This window comes from Cynocephalus volans, chromosome 5, assembly GCF_027409185.1.
Source record: "Cynocephalus volans isolate mCynVol1 chromosome 5, mCynVol1.pri, whole genome shotgun sequence".
Lineage (NCBI taxonomy): Eukaryota > Metazoa > Chordata > Mammalia > Dermoptera > Cynocephalidae > Cynocephalus > Cynocephalus volans.
Genome location: NC_084464.1, coordinates 11,315,300 through 11,340,952, shown reverse-complemented (window position 1 = coordinate 11,340,952; position 25,653 = coordinate 11,315,300). Strand labels below are relative to the sequence as shown.

The following is a 25,653-nucleotide window of genomic DNA, read 5'->3' as shown; positions in this document are numbered from 1 at the left end:
TTAAATAAACAATATGCGTTGAAGAACTGGCAGTTTAAGTGGGCTGTTCATACAAATACTATACTTTACATTTTTAAAGTTTAAATTTATATATTTATTTTGGTGAGCAAGTGAAACCTGCTGAACATTTTCAGTGTTCTCGAGTGAAATGCATTTGCACTGGCCAGAGTTTTAGATCTTCTATAGCTCAAGTGAGTGATCCCATCAAATTCTGTGAGTTGATGTGGGAGAGAGATAAGTAAATAAAACTTCGGTATAAAGATTTGTGTGGTACCACATGCATTGGGCTTTTTTTTTTTTTTTTTAAGAAATTGAACACTGTGCAAAGAAATTAAAATTTTTAACAAGATTGGAGTAAATATAGAAAAGTTCTTAAATAACTTAAGTGAAGCAAAAGCACATTCCCCTCACTGTTTCTTCATATAGAATGACACCCAGACCAGGCAATCAGCTGTGGATAGGAGCCTTTTATGGTTCATAGCTCACCTAACTACTAATTTATATTTTACCTCTTTCAGATATAGAATTTAGGATCTTCTTTGAAAGTTTGAGAGGAGCTGACTTTTAAAAAATCAGCTACCTTTGCAACACCAAAGCAGGTGTGTTGTGGAACAGGTGTGCATTTCCAGCCCTCCACTGAAAGCGACAGAGGTGGTCCAGTGTCTGATCCAACAGAGGTCACAGCCAGATGACCCGATCTTCAGCCCAGCACTGCCCGTCTGCACGTTGAGGGCACAAGGTGACTGTTATCAGCCAAAGAATTCTTTGAAATGACACCAGGAAAAGCTTGTCGTCTTCCTAGAAATAAGGTTTCCAAGAGTTAGAATAAAAGATGGGGGAGTTTTCTTACAGATAAAATCATAACCACTTGACTACCTGATCTCCAAAGTTTCTTCTAAGTAAAATCTCAGGCATTGTGATTCTAACTTCATCCTTGGAAACACGTTTATAAAGAGTAAAAAGAGGTTTTTTTTTTTTCTCTGCTGTCATTGTGCATAATATATCTATCTATCTATATATAATTCTCAAGTTCTTACCTCATTAAATATATGTATACTAGATCTCTGAAAATCCCAACATAAATAAAGTGTCCAACCTTTCAAGTACCTCTCAGTCTATTTAGGAAAATAAATAAGGAGAAAATAAATTATGCTATAGTATTAAAACAAAAGTGTGAATAAAATTTTGTCACAATAAAGAATGGAAGAGTCACCTTCAGAACTTTGAAATTTTGTTTTCGATATAGCACCTGGAAAAGTTCTAAAGATCTTACTGGTTTTTTTTATTGATTTCCTAGATCCAGACAAAACATTAGTGCCTATTATTCCAACACCCATGTTCTGCAAAAGTGAATCCAAAAGCCTGAGGAATCAAGTGACTTTCCCCAAGTCATCCATTCTGTTAGTGGTGTGGGTGTGTAGGTCTCCCTAACTCTTCTGTCCTCCCAGCTGTATTCCCTCCAAATGCTGGCCAGTATGTACGGAATACCCCAAATCCACATTCCTTCCCACGGCCAGTTCCACTTCTGCTTCTCTGGCCCGTGTTGTACCATATCCTCTAGCCACACTGGTGGTCTTTTTTTTTTTCTCAAACAAAGATCATTGCTCCTTTTGTCCTTGATTTTCTCTCCCCAGATCTTTACGTGGCTGCTCCTCCTCATTCAGATCTCATCTCAAGTTGTTTCCTCAGCATGCTTTACTGATACCCCAAATAAATTGCAACCCCCATCCCATGACAGCCTGTTGTCCCATGTATTCCCATGATTAGAGTTTCTGGTCTTCACAGCCTTTCTCTCAGTCTGGAGTTAGTTTATGTGTGTATCATCTATTTTCCTCTACTTACAAAAAGCTCCAGGAAAGCAAGGCTCTTGTCTCTCCTTTTCAATACTGTGTCTCCAATACTCTGAGCAGTGTGGACCCATGATAAATTCTTAATCGTTTTTTTGCTCAAGGAATAAATAATTCTGGTTACTATAAATTATGCACAGGGTAAAGTAAAATCTACCTAAGTATTGTGATTTGAGGGCACCAAGAAAGATATATTTGTAAAAGGAAGAAAAAATGACCAAGTAAGCTAAAATGTCTATAAGGGTATGTCAAAAGTTTTTGGAAAAATAGAATTGAAAGATAGTACGAATCCTCCCTGAAATTTTTGAAGACCTCCTGTATATCACTGACTCCTTATAGGAAAACTTTAAAAGAGGATAGTGAAATGCAAACTACATGAGGAACATATCACATTTTTACATGTTTTCTGAGTGTTTCAATATTTTTCAAAGTCATTAACTGTCACCTTCCTCCAGGCGAAGCGACTAGTCAGTAAGAAATGACTTTCCAGTAGGTTCAAAGTGGTTGAAACTGCCCAGGAAAAGAAATGGGCCCTGAACAGAGATTTGGAGAGTATGAACTTTGAACGAGAAGAAGTGGTGAAGGGAGACGAAACAGAGAAGCCAGGAAAGTTGAAGGTAAAAGTGGGGACGGGCAGATGTCGCAGTGTTGGTGGGAGCTGCAGAATTCAGTCTTAGTAAAGAAGGCAAAGGGCGAAGTTAAGAGGAATTGCAAAAGGGAGTGAGCGATTAACACGATTAATGTTGTGGAACAATTAATAGAGACAAGGACTGAGCTGTATGTGTCCTTTATACTTAGCAACAAGGTCACAGTCAGCAACTGTGATTAGTTAATATAACTCCAGCTGCTATAACAAGTAAATCCTTGCATGTCAGTGGTTTGCATAATGGAAGTTTGCTTCTCACTCACAGAAGAGTCCAGAGCAGGTGTTCTTTCTTGGCAGGTGGCCATCCATGTTCCTTCTTTCTTTTGGTCCCTTCCTATTCTAGGGCTCCAGAGTCTCCTGCATTCAGAGTGTGGAAAGGAGGCAAGAGAAGGCACAACTGCCTAGAAATTACACACATCACCTCAGCTTACATTCCCTTGACAGAGAACTAGTCACAAGCCCAGGTATATGCAAGGGAGCCATAAAATGTAGTCAGTGGATTGACACTGCTTCCTGGAAATACATGGAAGGAGGAGCACAGATAATGAAGGGCAGTAACCCATCCTCTAGGACAGCAGAGGAGCAACTTGCAAGACAAGGTCACTTTCATTTTATAAATATTGATTGCTTTTCTAGAAATACAGGGCTACATAGAATACTGTGCCTATTCTCAAAAGCTGTAATTTACTAGAAGAGATAGACTTATATACAAATTATGGTAATTCACAGTTATTTCTGATTTATTCATGTAAATTTTATAATAGAGAAAAACAGGTGAAAACAATGGAAAACAAGTCCCCATATATTGCTCAACTAGCGAAAACATGGGCTCCTTTCAGTGATATATCTTATCTCCCCACTTTCAGGCGGCAAGCACTTGCATTCCCAGGTCAAAATCTGCCGCCGACTGGATTGAACACTTGTATATAAATGTATTTTGGTGTGAAATGTAGCCCATTAAAAACCCAGTGTGGGTTGTGTAACTAAAATCCTATATTCCTCATTTGTATTGTTTCTACATTTTTTTTTTTAACCTTGAAAGCACATTTCACTTTTATTATTGGGTAAACAATTTGTGCTCTGGCTAAGAATACTCTATAATAAAAATGATTATTTCAGCAGAGATTGCAGGTGGAGAAAGAACCAGGGAGGGGTTACATTTTCATAAATTATTGAGTTAAGGATCAACTCTTGGAAGACAGTAAAAAAAAAAAAAAAAAGCCTGGAAAAAGCTTGAAACAAAACTATGAGGCTTAATTTGACTATTTCTACTTCAATTGAAAGGAGTTAGTGATTTCTTTTTTGAAAAGGGCCAGAAAGTAAACATTTTAGGATTTTTGTAGTATACATATAATCTCAGCCATAACTACTCAATTCTGCCAATATAGCATGTCAGCAGACAGACCTAAACACAAACAAAAGCATAAACCAGTGAGCATGATTGTGTTCCAACTGACTTTGAATTTCATGTAATTTTTACATGCTATGTAACGTTACTCTTCTTTTGATTTTTTTCCCCACCATTTAAAAATGTAAATGGACTATCCAAAAATAGGTAGTAAGCTGGATTCAGCCCACAGATAGTTCACTCACACCTGGTACACAGAATGATTAAAATAAAAACACAATTTAGACCTAATCTATATTATTTTTATCCAAAAACATGAACTGTAAAATATTAACTATTATACTCTATATACTCTTTTAGGATAGAAATTAATAAAATAAATTTTTAAAGTACATGAAACATAAAATGGCTTTATGTACTGTAAAATTTTAACATAAATATTAATACCTACTTTTCTCGTTTGTTTCTGTGTGAGATGTTTTTGTTATTTACACTAATGGAACTATAGGGAATTATCCTAGCTCAGTTCAATCCCGCCCATGTTTAGCACTCTTTGAAGCACTTAATGCTCAGATAATTAGTAGCCACCGGATGGAGAAGGGTATTTCTTCATGCACGTTGGTGTGTGTGCGTGGTTGGGAGAGAGAGATGATGTTATGTGTCAGACCTCTCCATGTCCCTTTTAGATGCCACTAGCTCAATCACTGTGGGTAATGGACCATGAGATACTTATGTGTCTTCTGCCTGGCTTCATGCTTGATGCTTCTGATCAGACACAGCATTTCATTTCCAATATCACAGGTGACAGAGTAAATGCAGAATGTTTTGCTGCAAATGTCAAAATGTCCAAAGAAGAAAAGATAGCTCTACCCCTAAGTATGGATTAAAAACAATTGAAAACAAACGACCATTTTCAATCTTTGGTCTTGTTTAAGTTTTATATGTTTGATATCTGTTAGTTAGTACCTACACGTATCTAGGGATTATTTGCCGAGGCTGCCAAAAAGGAAAAAAGGAAGCGATATAGAAAATAGGCTGCTAAGGATTTAATCCAGCTTCATCGTTAAATCACAATACTAAAAGTGAACTTTTCACATAATGTTCATTGATAGTTTTATCTGAAAAATACCCACTTGAAATAATAGACTGATGAGTCATCACAATAGGAAAAGAATTTCAATCATCTATGCCAGCCTTCTAGACTACAATTATTAATTAATCATTTATGGAACAAAAGCTCCTAGAGGTGGCTTTTAAAATTTTATTTTCTACTGAAAGATTGCACTGAATCGAGGTGGAAGTCTGAAGCCTAGGAAAGAATACATTCATTTTGTGCTTTTGATTAACTCTGAAATTTTATTTACCCTCTTACCTAGAGGAAGAGTGCCAGTGTATTTTCTCCAATCATCTGTTGAGAAAATTCGACACATCCTGCAAACTGTACTTGAGAGAAAATACAAAGTTTTAGAAATTACAGACAAAAAAACCCCAACCCAGAATAAAACAAAAAATTGCTATCATTAACATAAAGTAAAAATTATTAATGCATTCATAAATTGCTTCAGGATGCCTCCCCACCCCCACCTCTTACACACAACCACCCCCCAAACTCCAAGCTTTCTTCTGTATCATATTTGAATTTTCTTTTTCCAGGAAAAGCAGAGTATTATGAGTGTGTCCCTAGTAAGAGTAGAAGCTTCAATTGTTTCCCCTGTGGCAAGTTGACAAACAAGAGCGTTGCTTCCTCCTGTCTGCTGTAGATGTCTCCATGGGAGCACTGTTTGTGCAAAGAGCACACTTTCCAAGTTTGCCAGAGCAGATCTGTTCGTCACCAGCCAGAAGGGCTGCCAAAGCAATATGCTTATGTTCTACATAAAGCAGGAACTGGCTAATAGCTAAAAATAATTTATAAAAAGAATATTTGCCCCTAAAATGTTATGAATACCTGTGGTGAATGGGAAGTTGTTTTCTTTTGTATTTACTGTGCTTTATCTAATAAAAGGAGGAATCATAAGTAATCAGAATATTATGCATGCAAAAGGCTGTTTGACCTCCGGCAGTTCTATTTTCTTTCTTTCTTCTCCCGCACATTCATTCCTTTTAAAATTTCTCCACTTGCTTTCTTCCCCCATTTCCTTCACCAGTTTCCCTTTCCTGTTCTCTCTTATTTATTTGGTCTTTTCTCTTTCCTATACTCTCCTCTTATTCTTCTGTCCACTTCATACTCTCTTGGGATGAAGGATGGCTTCTGGCTGAGGCATGGCCGTGAGAAGGGGACATTTTAGAGCTAATGTGTCTTATTAAAGACAACACAACAGTAGAAGGAAGAGACAGGTCCAGGCCTCCTCATGGCCAGGATTTCTTCCTTCTCCCAACAGCATGGTTCATTGAAGTAGATCCACAACCTCATTAAGGTAATTTTTGTAATATTTCTATCTCTAATATTTTTTTCTTCATGAAAAAATGAAGCTTCTTTTGAGTTCCTCTGGTTCTCTTATTTTCCCCAATATTTAATGGCAGTGGAAATCTTATAAATCAGTATAAAGTTCTGACAATTCTGCATGCCACCAGTGTAATGGTTTTGAGCTGCAAGCATAATTCTTTTAACTAGGCTTTAACTTTAGTGGAATTTGAATTTGACAGTCCCAATTCACGTGTTTCAACGTCTGAGCAAAACAGCCCTCTTTGAATTCTAATGGAATGAACATAAAAAAATTAACCCTTTGCCACAAAAACACTATTCCAGGCAAAAGCTTTCACGCTGTTTTGAATCAGTTCTATGTAGTTATAGTAGAATGAATAGTTGTAATATAATTCATAGAGTGATGAAGGAGGTTATGGAAAAAGCAAGTAAACCCAGGCTTCCTTACTTATTCTGTGAAGTGCCATCAGTAAGTACGGGATATTGACCTTGAACTCCAGTCCATTATCAAATTTTAAAAAATATTAGTTGTAATCTGTTACACATTCACCATATACCTAAAAATAACAAGGCACGTGTGGCAAATGCTTGAGATTTTTCATTATGATTATTTTTAACTTGTATTTTTTGAACTAACTTGTCAATTAAAAAAAACATCTTCAACAACTTTTTCATAAAATCTTTCCCTTATGTCTTTGAAACAGAGAAAACATGTATAGGAATAAAATGTTTAGTCTTTAAATATTTAATATTTCCTTTTGACAATATTAAAGCTGTTAACGCCATTGGCCAGCTATCAATTGCTGAGTGTACAAAACCTGGCTCAATAAAATATATATAATTTTTCCAAAATGCTTAAATTTTAAAGTTTATTTAAAAACCTTTATTGTTTTTTAAAAAATATGTGTCTGTACCACTCTTGGTTGTAGCTTTTTTAGTAAAGTGGTTTTTGGAGCGATCTTTGGTCCACACTGGACCGTTCTTACCAGTCACTTGTGCTGGCCGTTTCCATCAGCACCGGTGGCCTCCACTCCGGCCTGGCCCGGCTCACGCGCCCTCCTGCCAGGCCGAACTCAAACTTCGTTACCGGTGGGACCGGCGCCGCTCCGCCCGTTGCGCCCCGGCCCAGTGATGGCGGGGGCGGGGACTCTTCGCGCCAAGCCCCGCCCCGTGCCCCGCCCCCGGGACGCCGCGCGCGCCGCGGTTTCCGGCGAGACCTTGAACCCGGCCCGGGGGTCGCACTCGCTTGTCCGTCTGCGCAGACGTTGGGGAGAGCGGCTCGGGTACCTAGGAAGTGTCGTCATCGTATTTTACGTCAGTGTTGCCGTTTAAGAGTTATTTAGAGGTTTCTCTGCCGCCTGCTTTGCGTCCCCCGATCCGGGCGGGGCGTGGGGCCGCGTCGCCGGTGCTTTTGTCGCCGCTCGTTGTCCGCGTCCGTGGAGTGGGTTTGAATCCTGCGGGAACCCTGAGCTCCGGAGGCGGGTGCTTAGCCGCGGAGCGCGGTGCTGATGTGTGTCCTGGAGGTTTTATTGCTCCGTGTCTTGAAACCCAAGGTAAGTGCCGCTTTGAATTCACGCCCCCGGCCACGACTCCAAGGCCCTCGCCCACCCCCAGTTTTTATGGAAACTTAATTCTTTAAACAGAGCAAAAGGGGCGTGCGTTGCTTTCAATCTTGTTGGACTCCCTGATACAACATACGTTTTTTAAAAAAATAGTTACTTTTCCAAGGGTGCGGTGTCAGGTGCAACTATGACTAGGGTGTTTCCCTGTAGTACTGTGACCTCCCCTCCCCCTTTCCCAGTCCAACTGTGATTTGGATGCAGACGTTTCTAAAGGTTTACAAACGTTGAGTATTTTAATTTCATTCTTGGAGCAGGGGTGAAAAGCAGCACCTCTATTCCCCCCTAAAGAGACACTAAAATAGTTGATTTAAAGGCACGGGAGTATTCGCTTTCCAATGTAGTAAAAACTTGGTTAACCGGTGAAAGGGTTAATACGTCGCCTTTCCAGAGCTGGTCGTTGAATCTTGCTCAGTTTCCCGTGGGCCTTTGTTACTAGAATTGAGGGCGTTACAAAAATGGTTGGTATCTGTTCAGTGTTTACCACGGGCCAAGCACTTTCACATATTACCACGCTTGAATGCTGACAACAGCCCCAGGAAATTGGTACCATGGTTATCATGGTGCAATGAAGGAAACCAGGGTTTAGAGAGGGTGGGTAGCTTGCCGGTTACTTCTTAGCTACTAAGGGCTAGAGCTGGAACTCGGACCCACTTCTTTCTGACTGTTCGAGAGCTGTGCTTTTAACCACCTTTGATCCAGCCGCAGGTGCAGGCCTGGTGTAGTCTCCTGTCTGGACAGTGGGAAGAGAGTGACGCAGAAGGACACCGGCTCACTGTAAGTGCACAGTAAATGGGAACAGAGTAGCCAGGAGCTTCTCAAATCCAGAGTTCCTTTCCCCAGCTGAAAAGAGCTTTGAGAGCAAACTGCCTCGGGCAGCATGGGGTGTGGGAGGAACTCTGGACAGGCCGCTGGGGACTTGGGTTTGCGTTCCAGCCCTGCCACTGACTAGTCATCCAGCCTCTGTAGGCTTTCTTTTCATTTGTAGGGTGATAGGATATGTCTGGAATGATGACCTTTTATCCCATCCTATGATTACATGGTTTGCTTTTAAACCGTGATTGGTACTGATTTCTCGCTCTTGCCTTTTCAGAGTGCCTTTACCTTGGTTTGGCTTTAGCTGTGCAGCACTGATTGCTTCTGGTGGGATCATTGGCTATGCAAAAGCAGATAAGGTTTTGTAGGTTCTTAGCCTCTTAGAGAGAGTCCTCAGGGTCCCCAAGAGCAGTCCCGTTTGAGTCAAGTTTGCCATAGGCTGTCCAGCTTGAGCGCAGGGTTGGTTGTCAGTCCTGTAGCTTCTCCTGCACTCACGTGTGGTTATCTGGTCGAGCCAAGCCAGGCTTCTTGTCCAGTCACTTGTTTTTGCCTCTTTATCTAAAGATAGGCGGGGGTGGTAGTAAGTTATTATCATTGACTGCCATATATTAGCCTGGACCCTAAAGGGCCATCTCTGGGCTCTTCAAGTAGGAGGAAACCTCTAATCTTCACATACTCGTTTTTTGAAGTCTCCTCATTAAACTAGGTAGAGGCGTGTCCGTGAATGTGCTTGTATCTACCTCCTCCACCCCCATCCTTATCTGCATCCCCACTCCAATATGCACACACCACAATTCTTATTCTCCAATTTTTTTTAACTGACTGGCCCTGTTTCCCTTTCCTTTTGTGATTTACACAAGGTCCTGCTCATACACAATTCCAGCCCTTGGTTGATCAGGCCTGGTTTAAGGATGGAAGATCTTTTCCCTTCTTAGATGGAAGTGCCCTTTTCCCTCCTCAGATGGAAAAGTCCTGCCTGTTAGAGGAGAGGGGAATGGGGTGGGAAGACTCTGGCTTCTCTGGTAAGATAGCAAACTCCCCCCAACATTTTCCTGCTTGAGAAAGCCTTGGTTATGAACCGTGCTGAGAAAACTTCTGTGTGCTGTGTTCCTCTGTAGGGAGGGGGAGTCAAGTGTCTGACCTTACAGCGCAGGCCTGTGTTTGCTTCCCTCTAGGTAGCGTGCCGTCCTTGGCTGCCGGGCTCCTCTTTGGGGACTTAGCAGGCCTGGGTGCTTACCAGCTGTCTCAGGATCCGAGGAACGTCTGGGTTTTCCTAGGTGCGTCTGCCTCAGTGTCTCAGCGCAGCTATGTATCCAGAATACTCAACTGAAAGGCCCTGGTTTGGTGAGATGTGGCAGGTACCTCACACTTCTGACAGTTTCTGTGCTTCTGTCACATCCTAAGAAAGTTTTAAAATGGGGCGGGTGGGGGTGTGCTAGTCTCTGTTTATGTTTTATGTACAGTATATGGAAAGGTTTTCATACATCATGAATTCAGATTTACCCAATGAAATTAGTACTCTCCTTGTACAAGCTAAGTATGTGCCTGTTAACCGTGGAGGTTGCCTGCTGAAGACTCTGCAGGGGCACTACTGAAATACCACACTTGTGGGTCATGTTTGCATCACTGTTGTGTTTTTCCCATTTGAAAATCACTTACCTCTATAGCAGTCAGCTAAGCGTGGAAGACGTAGGCCTTCCCTTCAACTTACTGCGTAGTGAAACAAGCATAAGACGCCCTGTGAGCAGCACATTCAGCGAGGAGTGTGGGGAAGGGAAGATTACTTATCAGGGCAGCTTTCAGCACATTTCTACTGGGCTCCACCCCTGTGTCAGGAACTGCTGGGAATGTGGGTCCCTCGCTGTGTCTGCAAAGCCACAGTGAGAACCAATGCAGATCTGGCCCTTAAGAGTGTGAGAGGGGAACAGGAGTGTGAACAGAGTGGTCTGTACAGGTCAGCCGTGGGCTGGGAAAGGAGGCCGGCCGTGGCTGATTCAGAGTGTGCTGGGGAAGGAGCAGGCGCCCAGGTCTCAGCGCTTCCTAACAGCTCCCCGCCTCAAGCTCCAAGGGACTTTCAGATCTCTTCTTCCCCATCTCAGATCCCACTCCTCCACTTTCAGCAAATGACCTCATGCTTACCTTAAGAGAAAATACGGCAGCCACCAGGTGGGGCCTCCCCTCAAGCCATGGGCCTCCCTTCAAGCCATCGGCCTCCATGCCTTCCCTTGTCTTATTCCCTCGTCTCCAAGGCCAGTCCCTCCACCCAGGGGGATTTGGGGTCTCTTTTCCTGTACCTTCCCTGGAGCTTTACATGACCGAGGATCCCATCTTTTATTTATATTCTGCCTTTTAGCTGGATCCCTCCCATAGATGCTCACACATGCTCATTTCTCACCCATTTAAAAAAGAAGGACCTCCATGATCCCACTTCTTCAGTTGCTTGCCTTTTCCTTCCCCTTCGGGAACTTCCCTAAAAAATTCAAACTCCATCCCCATTTTCTCCCCTCGTACATTATTGACCCACTTCGGTCTCCATTGACCTGTGACCTGTGTTTGTACAACATCCAATGTACATTTCTTTCTCTCTCTCTCTCTCTTTTTTAATTATAAAGAAAACAAAACTTAGTGCTTATAGTTTTGGAGGTTGGGAAGTCTAAAGTCCAGGGACCACATCTGATGAAGTGAAAGTATTGGTGACAGTGACCCAGGCAAAATGGCAGAAATGGTGGAGCAGAGAGAGACTCTCACGTCCTCTCCTTTTAAAGCCTCAGAACCACCCCCATTATTCCAAGAATGGATCAGTCCATTCAGGAGGGGACAGTCCTCACAATCCTATGCCTCTTCAAGGCCCCGCCTTTCAGTTACCACAATAGGATTTCCCACCCTCTTAACAGTCAGAGTGGGGACTAAGTTTCTAATACATAAAACTTGGGATACAATTCAGTCCACACGGTGTGCATTTTTCAGTTCTCATTTTGCTTGGCCTGTTAGCTGTTCTCAGCATCATCGGCCAGTCAGTTCCCATTCTCCTGGTTTTCGTTTTATCTTTTCATTCTCTGTTGTCAACCCATCATCCTTTCTGGCCATTAAATATTGACCTTCCTAAGGCCTGGCTCTTTTTTCCTTCTTTGTTCTCTTTCACTTGACAATGTCATTGAAGCCCATACCTTTACCACAGAATCACAGGTGACAATCAGATTTCTCTCTCCTCCAAGCTGCCTGGTTGAGTCTTTCAGAAATCTCAAGGCCTCTGCCTACACCTGGCCTCATGGTCTCACACACCCCATCTTCTGTTCTCCATCCGCTCAGGTTCTGATTGCTCTTCCCCCGCCTTATGACTAAGTCATAAGCAGGTCCTATCAGTGCTTCCTCTACCACTGTCCTGCATTGTCCCCTTCTCTGTCTCTGCAGCCACTTCCTAGTCCCAGTTCTCCCTCTTTCTTGCCTGCGTTCGTGAGGAAGTGCCTTCATAGCTGTCCCTGCAGTTGGTTCTCTGTGATTCTGTTTTTAGAATGGAGCTCTGTTGACATATTCCTCAGCTTAAAAGCTTTTAATAGCTTCTCATTGCTTTTACAATGAAGACCACTATCCTCAGTATGGCCTTTAAGACTGTGTATGGTCTGGCCCCTCTTCCAGCCATGTCTTGATTTCTATGCTACTGTGGGCTTTTAGTTCCTTGAATGTGCTCTGCTCCCTCTCACCACAGGGCCTCTGCATCTGCTGTTCTTCTGCCTGGATTGTGCTTTCCCCTCAGTTCATTAACTCCTCTAATTTCAGATCTCAGCTCAGTCTTCTCTTCCTCTGTTAATCCTTGCGTGAGGTCCCTGAATAGGTCTATTGCCCTATTATACTGTTTGTGTAGCATTAATTGTACCTGTAGCACAAATTATACTTTGTTTTTATTTGTGTGATTCTTTATAGTCTAACCCCTCAGGCTTGAAACACTGTGAAAAGGCTGAGACTATATTTGACTTTAGTTGTGTTCTCCAGTACCTAGTGCAGTGCTGTAGTTGGTGTGTTGACAGGTGTCCAGTGGGAAGAGCATGCAGGATGGAGGAAATATTATCTGCAAGGCATGAAAAAAATCCTACAGCATTTTGGACAAAACTGTTGATGTTTATGGCTGAAGTGTGGGTATTGCAGAAAAGAAGTGAGAGATGAGACCAGAAAGACAGGCTGGGCCCAGACTGTGAAGGGCCCTAGTTGGCCAGTGTTTGTTCTTAGACCCAAAGGATGTGAGCAACCATGAAGCTCCCCCATATGGGGAACAAGAAATAAATACTGTGTAGGGAACTAGGCCTTGAAAAATAGGTGGGTCCCCTGCATATAAGATGTAATAATTTTTGACCCTTCTCTTTATTTCATCAGTTACATCTGGGACCTTGGCTGGCATTATGGGAATGAGATTCTACCACTCTGGAAAATTTATGCCTGCAGGTTTAATTGCAGGAGCCAGGTACTTTCCATTCTATTACCCTTTTATGCCAGTGTGGAGTTTAGTTTATTGCCCAAGATACTTTATACAGAAGGTCCTTGACTTACGATGGTACATTGAAAATGGACTTTCAACTTAGTTTTTTCAAATTGTGATGGATTTATCCAGACATAACTCCATCATGAGTTGAGGAGCATCTGTACATTCATAAATTTACTTGGTTTCATATACATGATGGTAAGCATCAAGTGAAATTATTTAATTTACACACAAATAAGAGAGTCTGCAAAAATAGCTGATTGAATGTCAAAATGGCATATTCATTCACTGAGGAAATGGTTTTGTTCTCATATGTGCTCCCTGGGCCATCATGGCTCCTCCCTACAGTGATAGAAGCTTCAGTGCAAGGACACGACCACAGCTCTTTGGGTGACTTTCAGGGTGGGTTCTATATTTCTTAGTTGTATAAGTGTTCTTTGTTACTTAAAATTTTGCTAAAAGGGAATTTCATTGAATCCTATTTTCTAATTGACTTTAAATTCTAAGATCCAAGCCAAATGTGTTTTTTTAATTTTATTTTTTATTTATTTATTTTTTTAAAGATGACCAGTAAGGGGATCTTAACCCTTGACTTGGTGTTGTCAGCACCATGCTCTCACAAGTGAGCTAACCGGCCATCCCTACATAGGGATCTGAACCTGTGGCCTTGGTGTTACCAGCACCACACTCTCCCGAGTGAGCCATAGGCTGGCCCTAGGAAAACATTTTTTATTTTTTGTTTTTATTTTTATTTTTTATTTTATTTTATTTTTTTGTCTTTTTGGTGACTGGCACTCAGCCAGTGAGTGCACCGGCCATTCCTATATGGGATCCGAACCCGCGGCGGGAGCGTTGCCGCGCTCCCAGCGCAGTACTCTCCCGAGTGCGCCACGGGCTTGGCCCCTCAAATGTGTTTTTTTTAATCTAGTCCTTAAGTATAATAAAGGCATCCTGAAGGCAGGAGAATTTTAAAAAATCTGTTTCAGAAAAAGATGACATACTTTAGTTTGATTGTAGTTACGATGCTATCAAGCGTATGATTTATACTTGAAGTAAAAGAGTCAGTGTAGACCAATGTCAAGAGCAGTAAACTGGGAGGCTGGAGATCTACCATTATTTAGCTCTGTGACCATGGGTAGGCCTTGATCTTTGTCACCTTCAATTTTGTCACTTCTTCAAATTATTGGCAGTTGGATTAAGAACTCTAGCTCCTGTGTACTGTTTTGAGACCTCAATATAAGTCTGCCCCTTGGCATGTTTTTCTTTGGTTCCTCCAGACATGGAAGTTTTGTCTCTGACTACTCTGCCGTGGTACTTTCCTCCCTGTGCTGTTGTGAGGGACCTGCAGAGTCAAAATAGTTGCCTGATCTGTCCTTTTACTGATGTTTTTTGTTTGTTTGTTTGAACAGTTTGCTGATGGTTGCCAAAGCTGAAATTAGTATGTTGAATAGACCCCATCAGTAGTAATCATGTCCCAGCTCGGACTCAAGAAGAATTAAAAATCTGCAAACTTCCACTATTTTCAGTGTATTAAGAGAAATAGGTGCAGGATTTCTACATGTTCTGACATTTTACTTTAAAAAAACCAAAAAAAACCAAAAAAACAGCACTGAACTTGATAGAGGAAAAAATGAGTCGTTACCATTACAGCCCTACAGAGGTGGCGAGTATGTAACACAAGAGCTTATTGATACCTTCATACAGTTTGATTCTTGTATATTGATGGTATCTCTTCTTTCTGTATCTATAAAATCTCAAAGTTAGGTCTCAACGTTGAGGACCCTGAGATCCCATTCCGTGTTCGGAGAACAGTATGAAAAAAGTCTCTATGAGATTAGGATGTCTGTTCTTTTGCTTATCTTAGAGCTCAGACCTACTTTGAAATTATGCTCAATGGAATATCAATGCAAATAAAGCTTACTATAAATAAGACTTTCTATGTTGTCTTTATTGCCAGAGGTGTTTAGAACATAGAATGAGATGTGGACAGCAGGAAGATACAGAAATGTGCACATACTTTGTTAATATTGTATTTAGGAATTATCCATTTTGAATAATTTAAGGATCAAGGAAATTTATTTATTTGATTAAACATTGCACTGAAGCTTATTTTAAAAATGACCTGTAAGGATCTCTAAGATTAGGACTTAAGTAGGACAAAAAAAAAAAAAAAAAGAAATTTTGGTTAATTAAGTTCGTCTATAAGTGTGAAAGTATAAAAGCCTGTCTAGAGCTTCAGTTACCTAGTTTGGACTCTATATGGGACACATTAACTGCATACTGGCACATTTTCACTTTCACCTCATTTTTTCAGCATTGAGAACTCAATCAGGTACCCCCTGCTTAGTTTTCTCTCCTTAAAAATGAAAGGATATTTGCTTCTCACCTTCACCCTACCTGGAGTTGTTTGCACTTAGAGTGTAATTCAGGCACTTTTATGTATTTGCCTAAGCTCTTTTGAAAGCAGTCTTGATTTTCTCATCCTTTTTTATGTGACATGGTTTTGAGTACCTTCACCGTCCTTGTAACTTTCCAGACATAATACAGCTTGACAGGGCCATTGTTCAGCTGTGATGCCCAGGACCCTATACAAGTGGGGTGTGACCAGGGTACTGTATCCTGGACTATGCATTTCTGTTCATGCAGCCAGGATCAGAATAAGAATTTTGGACAGCCCCATTATAGCAACTACTCATGAAGCTTTTGGTCTACTGAGACCTTAGGTCTTTTCCTCACTTCCTGCTATTGATAGAAAGAAACTACTGTAGTTAAAGTATTGGTGCTTGATGTCACACGCTTGCAAATACATTGAATAAATCAAATTACTTTATGGTTCCTGCATAGTCAGTAATTGCTTTTCATCATATAGTTGTACCAAATTGATGTTTTAAACAATAAAAACAAATCCATTTACAAACAGTTCAACGGTGTGTGGTGTGGCTCATGCCCTGGCAAATCAGCTTATTTTGATTTCAAACATTGGTCCTGTAGAGTCTAAAGGAAAAGCATCAAAGAAATCAAGAAGGCAGAATATTTCATTATCTTTTTGACATTATGGAAACGTGTTTGGGAAAAAAAGAAACAACTGGTGGTGATTACGGAGTGTTGCGGTCATCAGAACACCCACAGTTGGCTGGGTGTTCTCTTGAGCCAGGGAGAGCCATGTGTGATGTATGTGTTTAGAGTTGTCCTTCGTCTTGAACTTGTTTACCCAAACATTGCTACTACGTGCGGGCCAGGGAGAGGTGAGTATTAGCTGTGACTTATTGTCCCCCAAAGAGTTGCATCATAGGAATTGTAAGACCAGAGGCACAGGTACACCAAACAGAAAAACAATACTCGTTGTATATCAATTCATCAGAAAGATGCATTTAGGGTTCTAATCTAGCCCTTGGGTGATTGTCATGATAAATAGCTATGTAAGATATTATGATTAAATATGATTAATATCCTTGTCAATATTTTCTGTCGTCTCCTTCCAAATCCAGTCACATGCACGTGCACCCATGCAAGCACACACACACACATGCACACGCACACTTGGCTGTTGCAGGTTAAGGGCACTTGTGGTGGGGTAGGCACCAGAAGGCCGTAGACCATCCAAAGCTACCATCCTGTCAGGCTTCCATAGGCACAATTTTGAATCACAATGCTGGCCCTGGTTTTTCATGTCATAGAGAATTTCCAAAGGGCACTCATTTTGGCCACCTTCAGGCCTAGAGGAGGGGCCCTAGCATCAGACCCTGAATGATAAGTTTCCCTGAAGGTAGAGATTAGTTTAGGTGCAAAGTAGATCCCACTGTGAGTCTTTGGTCCTAGCGATCAGCTTTGAGAAGTCTAAGGCTACCCACAGATGGGCTGCAGGAGGTCTTGGTTGCCTGGCAGCAGTGATATAATGCCCTTGCCAAGTCCCCTCCTCCCCCTTACCTGCAGTTTCTGAAAATTTAGTGTCCTAAGGATTGTGCTCAGTCCTAGAGGTACAAAGAACTAGTCATGGTGCCTGCCCTCGAGTCTAGTGGAGGCAACCGACATCCCAAGTATGTAACAGAGGCACAAAGAAGGGAATGGGCAGTTCTCTACAGGGAGTCCAGGAAGTCTTCACAGGGGAGATGAGAGTTAAGCTGAGCCTTACAGGGTGAGGAATTCACAGACAAGGACAGGGACAAATGTTGCAGGTAGAGGGAGCACTAACACACACCTGCGAGGCCTGAAACTACGATACAGTTGGGTAACTCCAGGTCCTTTCATATGACTGGAGTGAAGGGTGTGAGGTTGGCAGCAGCAGGAGATGACAGTGCAAGGCAGACGTCACATCTTTGTATCTCAGGCTAAAGAGTTTGAGCTCAATCTGTTTTTTCTTCTCATTTTCTTTTTTTCTGTGACAATAGCAAGGTTTGTGTAGTAGGAGATGGTGCTGTGGATTGATTGAATTGTGTCCCCCAAAGTTCATATATTAGAAGCTTAATTTCAACTGTAACTGTTGAGGGTGGGAAATCCGATTATGGTATTGAAGGGTGTGGCCTTGAAGAGGTGATTAGATGGTAGGACTATGCCTTAGTGAATGGATTAATAACGGTGGTCAGGGACATGGTTCTGAAGGTTTTAAAAGGAGAGCATGTGAGAGTCTCTCTCTGCTCCACCGTTCTTGACATGTGACATCCTGCATTGCTGAAGGATCACCTCACCAGATGTGTTCCCTGGACTTTGGACTTCCTAGCCTCTGAAACTGTAAGCAATAAATTTCATTTTCTTTATAAGTTACCCAGTTACAGGTGTTTTGTTACAAGCAACAGAAATGGACTAATACAGATGGTAACCATGGAGGGACTCTTTACAATTTGTTGCATATGAGGTTTTTGCAGTGGTGGAATTTTGGATATTCAGCATTATTGTTTTAACAGAGAGATGGTGGAACACCCCACACGGTGATCAGTTGTGCTTGGATAAGTAGTAGATTCAGCAAAGACACAGAAAACAGGATGGTAGACTTTCTTCTCGGAAATGCTGGATGCTGCTTTCCGTCCTTCCCACCCCTCCAGGAGTCTCACGCTTTTCCTTGTGGTTCCTTTTCTGAACTGTTAAAATGATTATTTTCTACATAAAATAATAAGCCATAAACTCCCTCATTTTTGTTTCTTACTGATTTATGGAAGCTTTCTGTGTATGATGAGTACTGATCCTTTTTTTTATATTCCATTTTCCCTTAGCCTATTGTCTTTTAACTTTGTTTCTAGCGTCTCTACACTTTTGCAGTCAGATCTGTTCCTTTGCTTTATAAAGCCTTTTCTTACTCCACAATGATAAAAATACCTACTTAATAAGGCTGTTTAAAATTGAGACAAAATATATTTGTGATAAAGAATGCACGCAGGACAGAAGGCTATACAGTAAATTTAAAGCTCCTTCCCATACCTGACCTTCAGTCTCCCAGTGTAAGAGGTAACCATTGTTATTCTTGCTTATATTACAACATAAATGTATCCTTTTTTGGTTCCTGTTAACAGAAATGAGGGCACAGTGTACACACTCTACTATACTTTGCTTTTCTTATGCTAACACCACCCTTATCTGGACATAGAAACATACTTTCTTTCAGTAGCTTTTTAATTATATAGATATTACCATTTAATTTACTATTCTTTTACTGATAGGAATATGTCCTGTTTTGAAACCCTCTGCTATTACAAAGAATGCTGTATCAAGGAAAATCACTACTAAATCCCAGTGCATATGTACAAATGAATCCTCAGGTTACATTCCTAAAAGCTGAGTCAAAGCATATGAGCACTTAAAATTGTGTTTGCCCTCAGAAGAGGTTTCACCAATACTCTCCCACCAATAGTTGTTGAGAGATTTAGTTCCTCCTGCCTTTGCTAACGCTGTCTAATCGCCCATATTCTCTGTCCCCACTAGGGAGCCCTGCCGTTGTAATGCGATAGCAGCCATAGACAGTGCATAATCGAATACCCATGGCTGTGCTCCAACAAAACTGTAGTTATGGACCTTGAAATTTGAATTTCATATAATTTCTACATATTCCAAAATAGTAACGTGACTTTGATTTTTTTCAACTGTTTAAAAATGTAAAAACCATTCTTGCTGGCTGCACAAGAACAGGAGGTGGACTGATCTGACCCACTGACCAGTCTGCCAACCCCTGATCTATGCCTAAAATGTTATCTAATTGTTTTAGTGATTTAGTTATGAGTAGTTAAGCATCTTTTCTTATGTTTATTGACCAGTTACATTTATTTTTTCTGTGACCTGCACTTTCATATCTTTTGTCCACATTTTTGGTTTTTGTGTTGCTTATTGGAAAACATTGGAGAACCTGAGTTTCTCTATATAGTAAAAATAATTGTTCTTTGTTGTACATATTAAAAATATTTTCCTCCGATTTATTGTCTTTTCGCTTTTTTAATGGGTTTTGGTTTTTGTGTGTGTGATGTGGAAATTAAAACTTTTTATGGAATCAAGAATCAAATTAATCATATTTTCTTCATGGCCTTCAGATTTCGTGTCTTCCTTGGGAAAACACTCTACATTTCAAGAGTGTAAACTAAAACCCTCTTATTTTCTGTCAATACTTTTATAGTTTTATTTCTTAGATTTCTATTTTAAATTTCTTTAGAATTTATTTTTGTGTGTGATGGTGCAAATTAGGGATCTGATTGAATTATTTCCTCAAAAAAATAGCCATTACCTCAATATTATTTATTGAGTAATGTAGTCCTTTCATCATTGCTTTGAAATGCCACCTTTACCATGTACTGAATTTCTGGGTTTTCTGATCTCTGCCATGGACTTATTTATCTTCTGTTCCAGTGCGAAATTGCTTTAATTGCTATAATTTTGTACTGTATTTCGATATTTGGGGTAGGGCAAGTTTGTCATTGTCACTTTTCAGATTTTTCTTGACACAGTTACTTTTTCAGATAAATCTAGAATTATTCTTTTAATTTTGAAAACTTATTTGGGATTTTTGACATTGAATTACAGATAAATTGGGGGGAGAGATCTAAGGCTTTAAAATATTTACTCTTCAATCCAGGAACATTATGTGTCCTTTCATTTAACTAAGGTTTTGTTTTTTTTTTTAATGTATTAAAATTTTAAAGCTTTACTCATAAGGTTTTTACATTTCTGGTAAGATTATTGTGGAATGTTTTATAATTTTGTTATTATGAATGGGAACTTTTTTTCATGTATATTTTCTAATTAGGTATCGATCTGAACAAAATTAATGTAAATGCTTCTGTTAACTCAAGCATATTACCTGCCTTAGGATTTTATTAGCTACTCTAATCTAGTCCTGTGGCTTTATGTTAAAGTTAGAAATAGCAGAGCGTTTGCTATCACTGACAAGATTCAACATTGTTCTAGAGACATTGGACAAAGTAATAAATGAGAGGTGTAAATAGTACAAAAGAAACATTTTTAATAGCTGATGTAATTATCTATCTAGAAAGTCCAAGACAAGTTACTAAAAACCTATTAGAACTAATAGAGTTCTATATAGCAGCAATAAATGAGATCATTACCAAAACCCAGTAGCTTCCTATCAATAGCCATGATCAGTTCTCTCCCACACCATTGCAAATGCCCAAGTCCAAGCTCACCATCTTTTACTGGTTATTAAATAATATGCTAGAACTCCTTGTTCCATGCTTTGGCAATTTTGTACGATTCATTCTCTACCCAGCAGGCAGAAGTATATTTCAAGTATACAGTCATGTACTGCTTAGCAATGTTTCAGTTAATGATGGACCATATACCATGCGGCCTAGGTGTGTAGGAGGCTATACTATCTAGGATCGTGCAAGTACAGTCTGTGATGTTTGCACAACAATGAAATCACCTAACAATGCATTTCTCAGAGTGGGTCCCTGTCTTTAAGTAATTAAACTGTAATTAGGCTCCTAGACTTAAAACCATTCAATGGTCTCACTATATTTAGTTTCTTTAGTTTCTATAGCATTCTGTTCTTTTTTAAATAGCACCGTTATAATTTGCACATACACAATTTTGTGTGTGTGTTTATTTAACATCTGCCTCCATATGCACAAGACTTAGTACATGGTAGGCACTTTAGTAAATATGGGCTGAATAGTCTATTTTTTAAAAAGTCTTTATCTTTTAGGACGGTTTTAGATTTACTGAAAAATTTAGAAGATACAACAGAAAGTTCCCACATACCCTGCACCCAGCTTCCCCTATTATTAACATCTTACACTGATATGATACATTTGTTACACTAATGAACCAGTACTGATCAATTACCATTAAAGTTTATGTTTCATTCAGATTTCCTTGGTTTTTAATGAATATCCTTGTTCCATTCCAGGATCCAATCTAGGACACCACATTATATTTAGTTGTCATGTCTCCCTTGGCTTTTCTTGGCTATGATTGTTTTTCATACTTCCCTTTTTATGGATGACTTTGACAGTTTTGAGGACTACTAGTTGTTATTTTGTGGAATGCACTTATTTTTTATTTTTTGTGGCTGGCCGGTATGGGGATCCAAACCCATGATGTTGGTATTATAAGGCTGCACTGTGAGCTCACTGGCCAGCACTTCCATGCACTTCTACTGGAATTTGTCTAGTGTTTTTCTCATGGTTAGAGTAGGGTTATAGGTTTTTAGGAGGAAGACCACAGACATAAAGTGCCATTTTTATCACATTATAACAAGGTTACATATATGACCATGGTATTGCTGTTGATGTTGATTATCTGGCTGAGGTAGTGTTTGTCAGGTTTCTCCACTGTGAAGTTATTCTTTTTTCCCTCTTTTCATACTATGCTCTTCAGAAGGAGGCCACTGTGCATGTTCCACACATAAGGAGTGGGGAATTATGCTCCACCACCCTGAGAGCAGAGTGTCAACATACATTATTTGGAATTCTGATACATGGGAGATTTGTCTCATTTCCCTGATTCATTTCTGTACGGACCCATGGATATTTATTTTTTCTTTAGGTTATAATACTTTATAATTTTCTTGCTTAAATTGTTGCAGCTTTGGCCATTGGAAGCTCTTTCAGTTGGCTCCTGTGTCCCGTTGACATAGCCCATTAATCTAGACTTTTTTGTCTTGTTTGTATATTTTTTTGTGTCTTTAGAACTTCCCTACTGTCTGGCACTACAAGATGCTCCAGGCTCATCTTGTATATTTTCTAGAATCAGCCAGTCCTAGACTCAGCCATTTCTCCAAGAAGCCTTGGTTCCTTTTTTTGGACAGTGGTATTGGAAACCAAGATCTGGGTGCTAGGTGTTGCTACTGGGGTGAATCTACTTTTCTTATATCACTATTTTATACTTTTATCTTTAATCCCTTTTTACTTTAGTATTCTAAGCTAAGTGCTGAAATTCAACATACTTTCAGTGTTTCTTGTTTTCACAAATGGATCAAGTATATAGTTTTTTTTCCCTCTGAGATCTGTTCTGGCTGAATTTTACAAGTTTTAATACAGAGGTCTATCATTGTCTATTTCTAAAGGGTTTTTCATTTCAATTTTGATATTTCCATTTTTGAATTGCTAAATGTCGTCTAGAACAATTTCTTTTTTATTTTTTAAGTGGATAGATTTTATTGTTATATTCTAGTTTTCTTACACTGTGGAAAGAAAATGTGGCTTACATATTTCTACATTTGAATATTGACATTTTCTTTGAGGCTTAATGTAGGGTCAAATTTTTGTGAATGTTACATGCATTTGAGAAGGACGCAAAGATTTTCCTTATCTGTCAAAGTTCTATATGCTGTACATTTGATTAACTTTATTGTGTTATTCAAACATTCATTTACTTTTAGGCCTCTACTTCTGTTTTCTGAGAAAAATCTCCCAATTTGATCATGGTTATATCAATTTTTTCTTGTATTTATGATAAAACTTTGCTTTATATATTTATGTTGTTTGTTTTAGCTTTTTATTTGAAAATTTTCAAATCTACAGAAAAGTCTCAATAATATTCATGAGCACCTATATACCCTTCACCGAGTTTCACCAGTTCACAAATTGCTAACATTAGGCATTCTCTCTACACACACACAGACACGCACGCACGCGCGCGCGCACACTCGTATGCCAAAAAGTTTGTGGAAATATTCATATTATCTTTTAATTCTATCTTTCCACAAACTTTTTGAAGTACACGTGTGTGTGTGTGTGTGTGTGTGTGTGTGTATGAACACAGATGAAAAATCCTCAATAAAATATTAGCAAATCAAATCTGACAATGTATAAAAAAAAATTATACACCACAACTAAGTGCGATTTGTCTTAGGTATGCAGGGATGGTTCAACGTTCAAATATCAATTAATGTAACCTATCACATCAACAAACTAAAGAAGAAAAATCACATGATCACATCAGTAGATGCAGAAAAAGGATATGACAAAATCTTATACCCATTCATAATAAAAATTCCTAACAAACTAGGAATAGAGAACAATTCTCTCAATTTGATGAAGCACATCTACAAAAACCCTGTGGTTAACATCATACTTAGTGGGGAGAAATCAGATATTTTCCCACTGAAATCACAAATGAGGCAAGGATGTTTGCTCTCACCACTCCTATTTAACATTGTACTAGAAGTCCTAACTAATGCAATAAGATAAGAAAAGGAAATAAAAGACATACTGACTAGGAAGAAAAAATAAGACTATTTCTGCTTGCAGATAACATGATCCATCTGTAGAAAATCCCAAAGAATCAACAAAGAAACTCTTGGAATTAATAAGCAATTATAGCAGGTATCAGGATATAAGGTTAATATACAAAAGTCAATTGCTTTCTTATATACCAGCAATGAACATTTGAAATTACAATACCATTCCCCTTAGCACCAAACGAAACCAAACAAAACCCCACACACTTAGGTACAAGTCTAACAAAATATGTACAAGATGTATATGAGGAAAACTTCAAAACTGATGAAAGAAGTCAATGAACATCTAAATAAACGGAGAGATTCTATGTACATAGATAGGAAGACATAATATTGTCAAGATCTCAATTCTATCCAACTTGATCTAGATTCAATGTAATCCTAATCAAATCCCAGTAAGTTATTGTGAATACTGACAAACTGATTCTAGAATTTATATTGAGAGACAAAAGACCCATAACAGGTCAATACAATATTGAAGGATAGAAACAAAGTTGGACTGACATTACGCAACTTCAAAACTTCTATAAAGCTACAGAAATCAAGATAGTGTGGTGTTAGTGAAAGAACAAACAAATAGATTAGGGGAACAGAATAGAGAGCCCAGAAACAGACCCAACTAAATATCACCAGCTGATCTTTAACAAAGGAGCAAATGCAATTCAATGGAGAAAGGATAGTCTTTTTCAACAAATGGTGCTGGAACAACTGAAACAAAAAATGAAGATAGAACTTACACCTTTCACAAACATTAACTTAAAATGTATCACAGATCTAAGTGTAAAATACAAAGTATAAAACTCCTAGAAGATAACATAGGAGAATATCAACATCAATAGCCCTGTCCATGAAAGAAAAATTAAGTTGGACTTCACTAAAATTAAAAACTTCTGCTCTGTGAAAGATACTGTCAAGAGAATGAAAAAGACAAGCCACAGACTTAGAGAAAATATTTGCAAAAAGACATATATGATAAAGCATTTATCCAAAATACACAAGGATCTATTAAAACAACAACCAGAAAATGAACCACCCAATTAAAAAATGGGCAAAAGATCTCTACAGACAACTCACCAAAGAAGATATACAGATGACAAATAAACATATGGAAAGATGCTCACCATCATGTGTCATTAGGGAATTGCAAATTAAGACAACAATGAGATATCACTACACACTTATTAGAATGGCCAAAATCTAGAACACTACCACCACCAAATGCTGGTGAGGATGTGGGGCAACAGGAACGCTCATTCATTGCCGGGGGGAATGTGAAATGGTACAGCCACTTCGGAGGACAGCGTGGCAGTGTCTTACCAAACTAAACACTCTTACCATAATGATCCAAAAGTTGTGGTCCTTGGAATTTCCCCAAATGAGTTGAAAACTGATATCCATACAAAAACATGCACATAAATGTTTATAGTAGATTGATTCGAAATTGCCCCAAAGTGGAAGTAATCAAGATGTCCTTCGATAGGTGAATGGATAAACAAAGGTACATCCAGACAGTGAGATATTATTCAGCAATAAACAGAAATGAGCTATCAAGCCAAGAAAAGACATGGAAGAACTTTAAATGCATATTACTAGGTAGAAGAAGCCAGTCTGAAAAAGCTATATACCGTATGATTCCAACTATATGACATTCTAGAAAAAGAAAAGCTATGGAGAACAGTAATAAGATCAGTGTTAAAGGTTCAGGGGGACGTAGGGAGAAATGAATGGGTAGAGTACAGGGTATTTTTAGGGCAGTGAAACTATTCTGTATGATACTGTAATGGTAGATACATGTCATTATAC

The 25,653-nt window shown here is 39.4% G+C and overlaps 1 protein-coding gene and 1 long non-coding RNA gene across 2 annotated transcripts; one reads left to right on the top strand and one right to left on the bottom strand.

The window, feature by feature from the left end:
• Window positions 1-26: 26 nt before the first annotated feature.
• On the bottom strand, window positions 27-7,389 carry LOC134378398 (uncharacterized). The gene is made up of 3 exons (XR_010023638.1): window positions 7,250-7,389; window positions 5,214-5,279; window positions 27-798 (listed from the first exon to the last, which is right to left on the bottom strand). It is a non-coding gene; the product is annotated as an uncharacterized LOC134378398 (long non-coding RNA).
• Window positions 7,390-9,692: 2,303 nt separating this feature from the next.
• Window positions 9,693-15,073, top strand: LOC134378877 (transmembrane protein 14C-like). The gene is made up of 4 exons (XM_063098192.1): window positions 9,693-9,720; window positions 9,874-9,975; window positions 13,067-13,154; window positions 14,582-15,073. The coding sequence occupies exons 1-4, from the start codon at window positions 9,693-9,695 to the stop codon at window positions 14,634-14,636; spliced, it is 273 nt and encodes a 90-aa protein (XP_062954262.1). The 3' UTR covers window positions 14,637-15,073.
• Window positions 15,074-25,653: the final 10,580 nt, after the last annotated feature.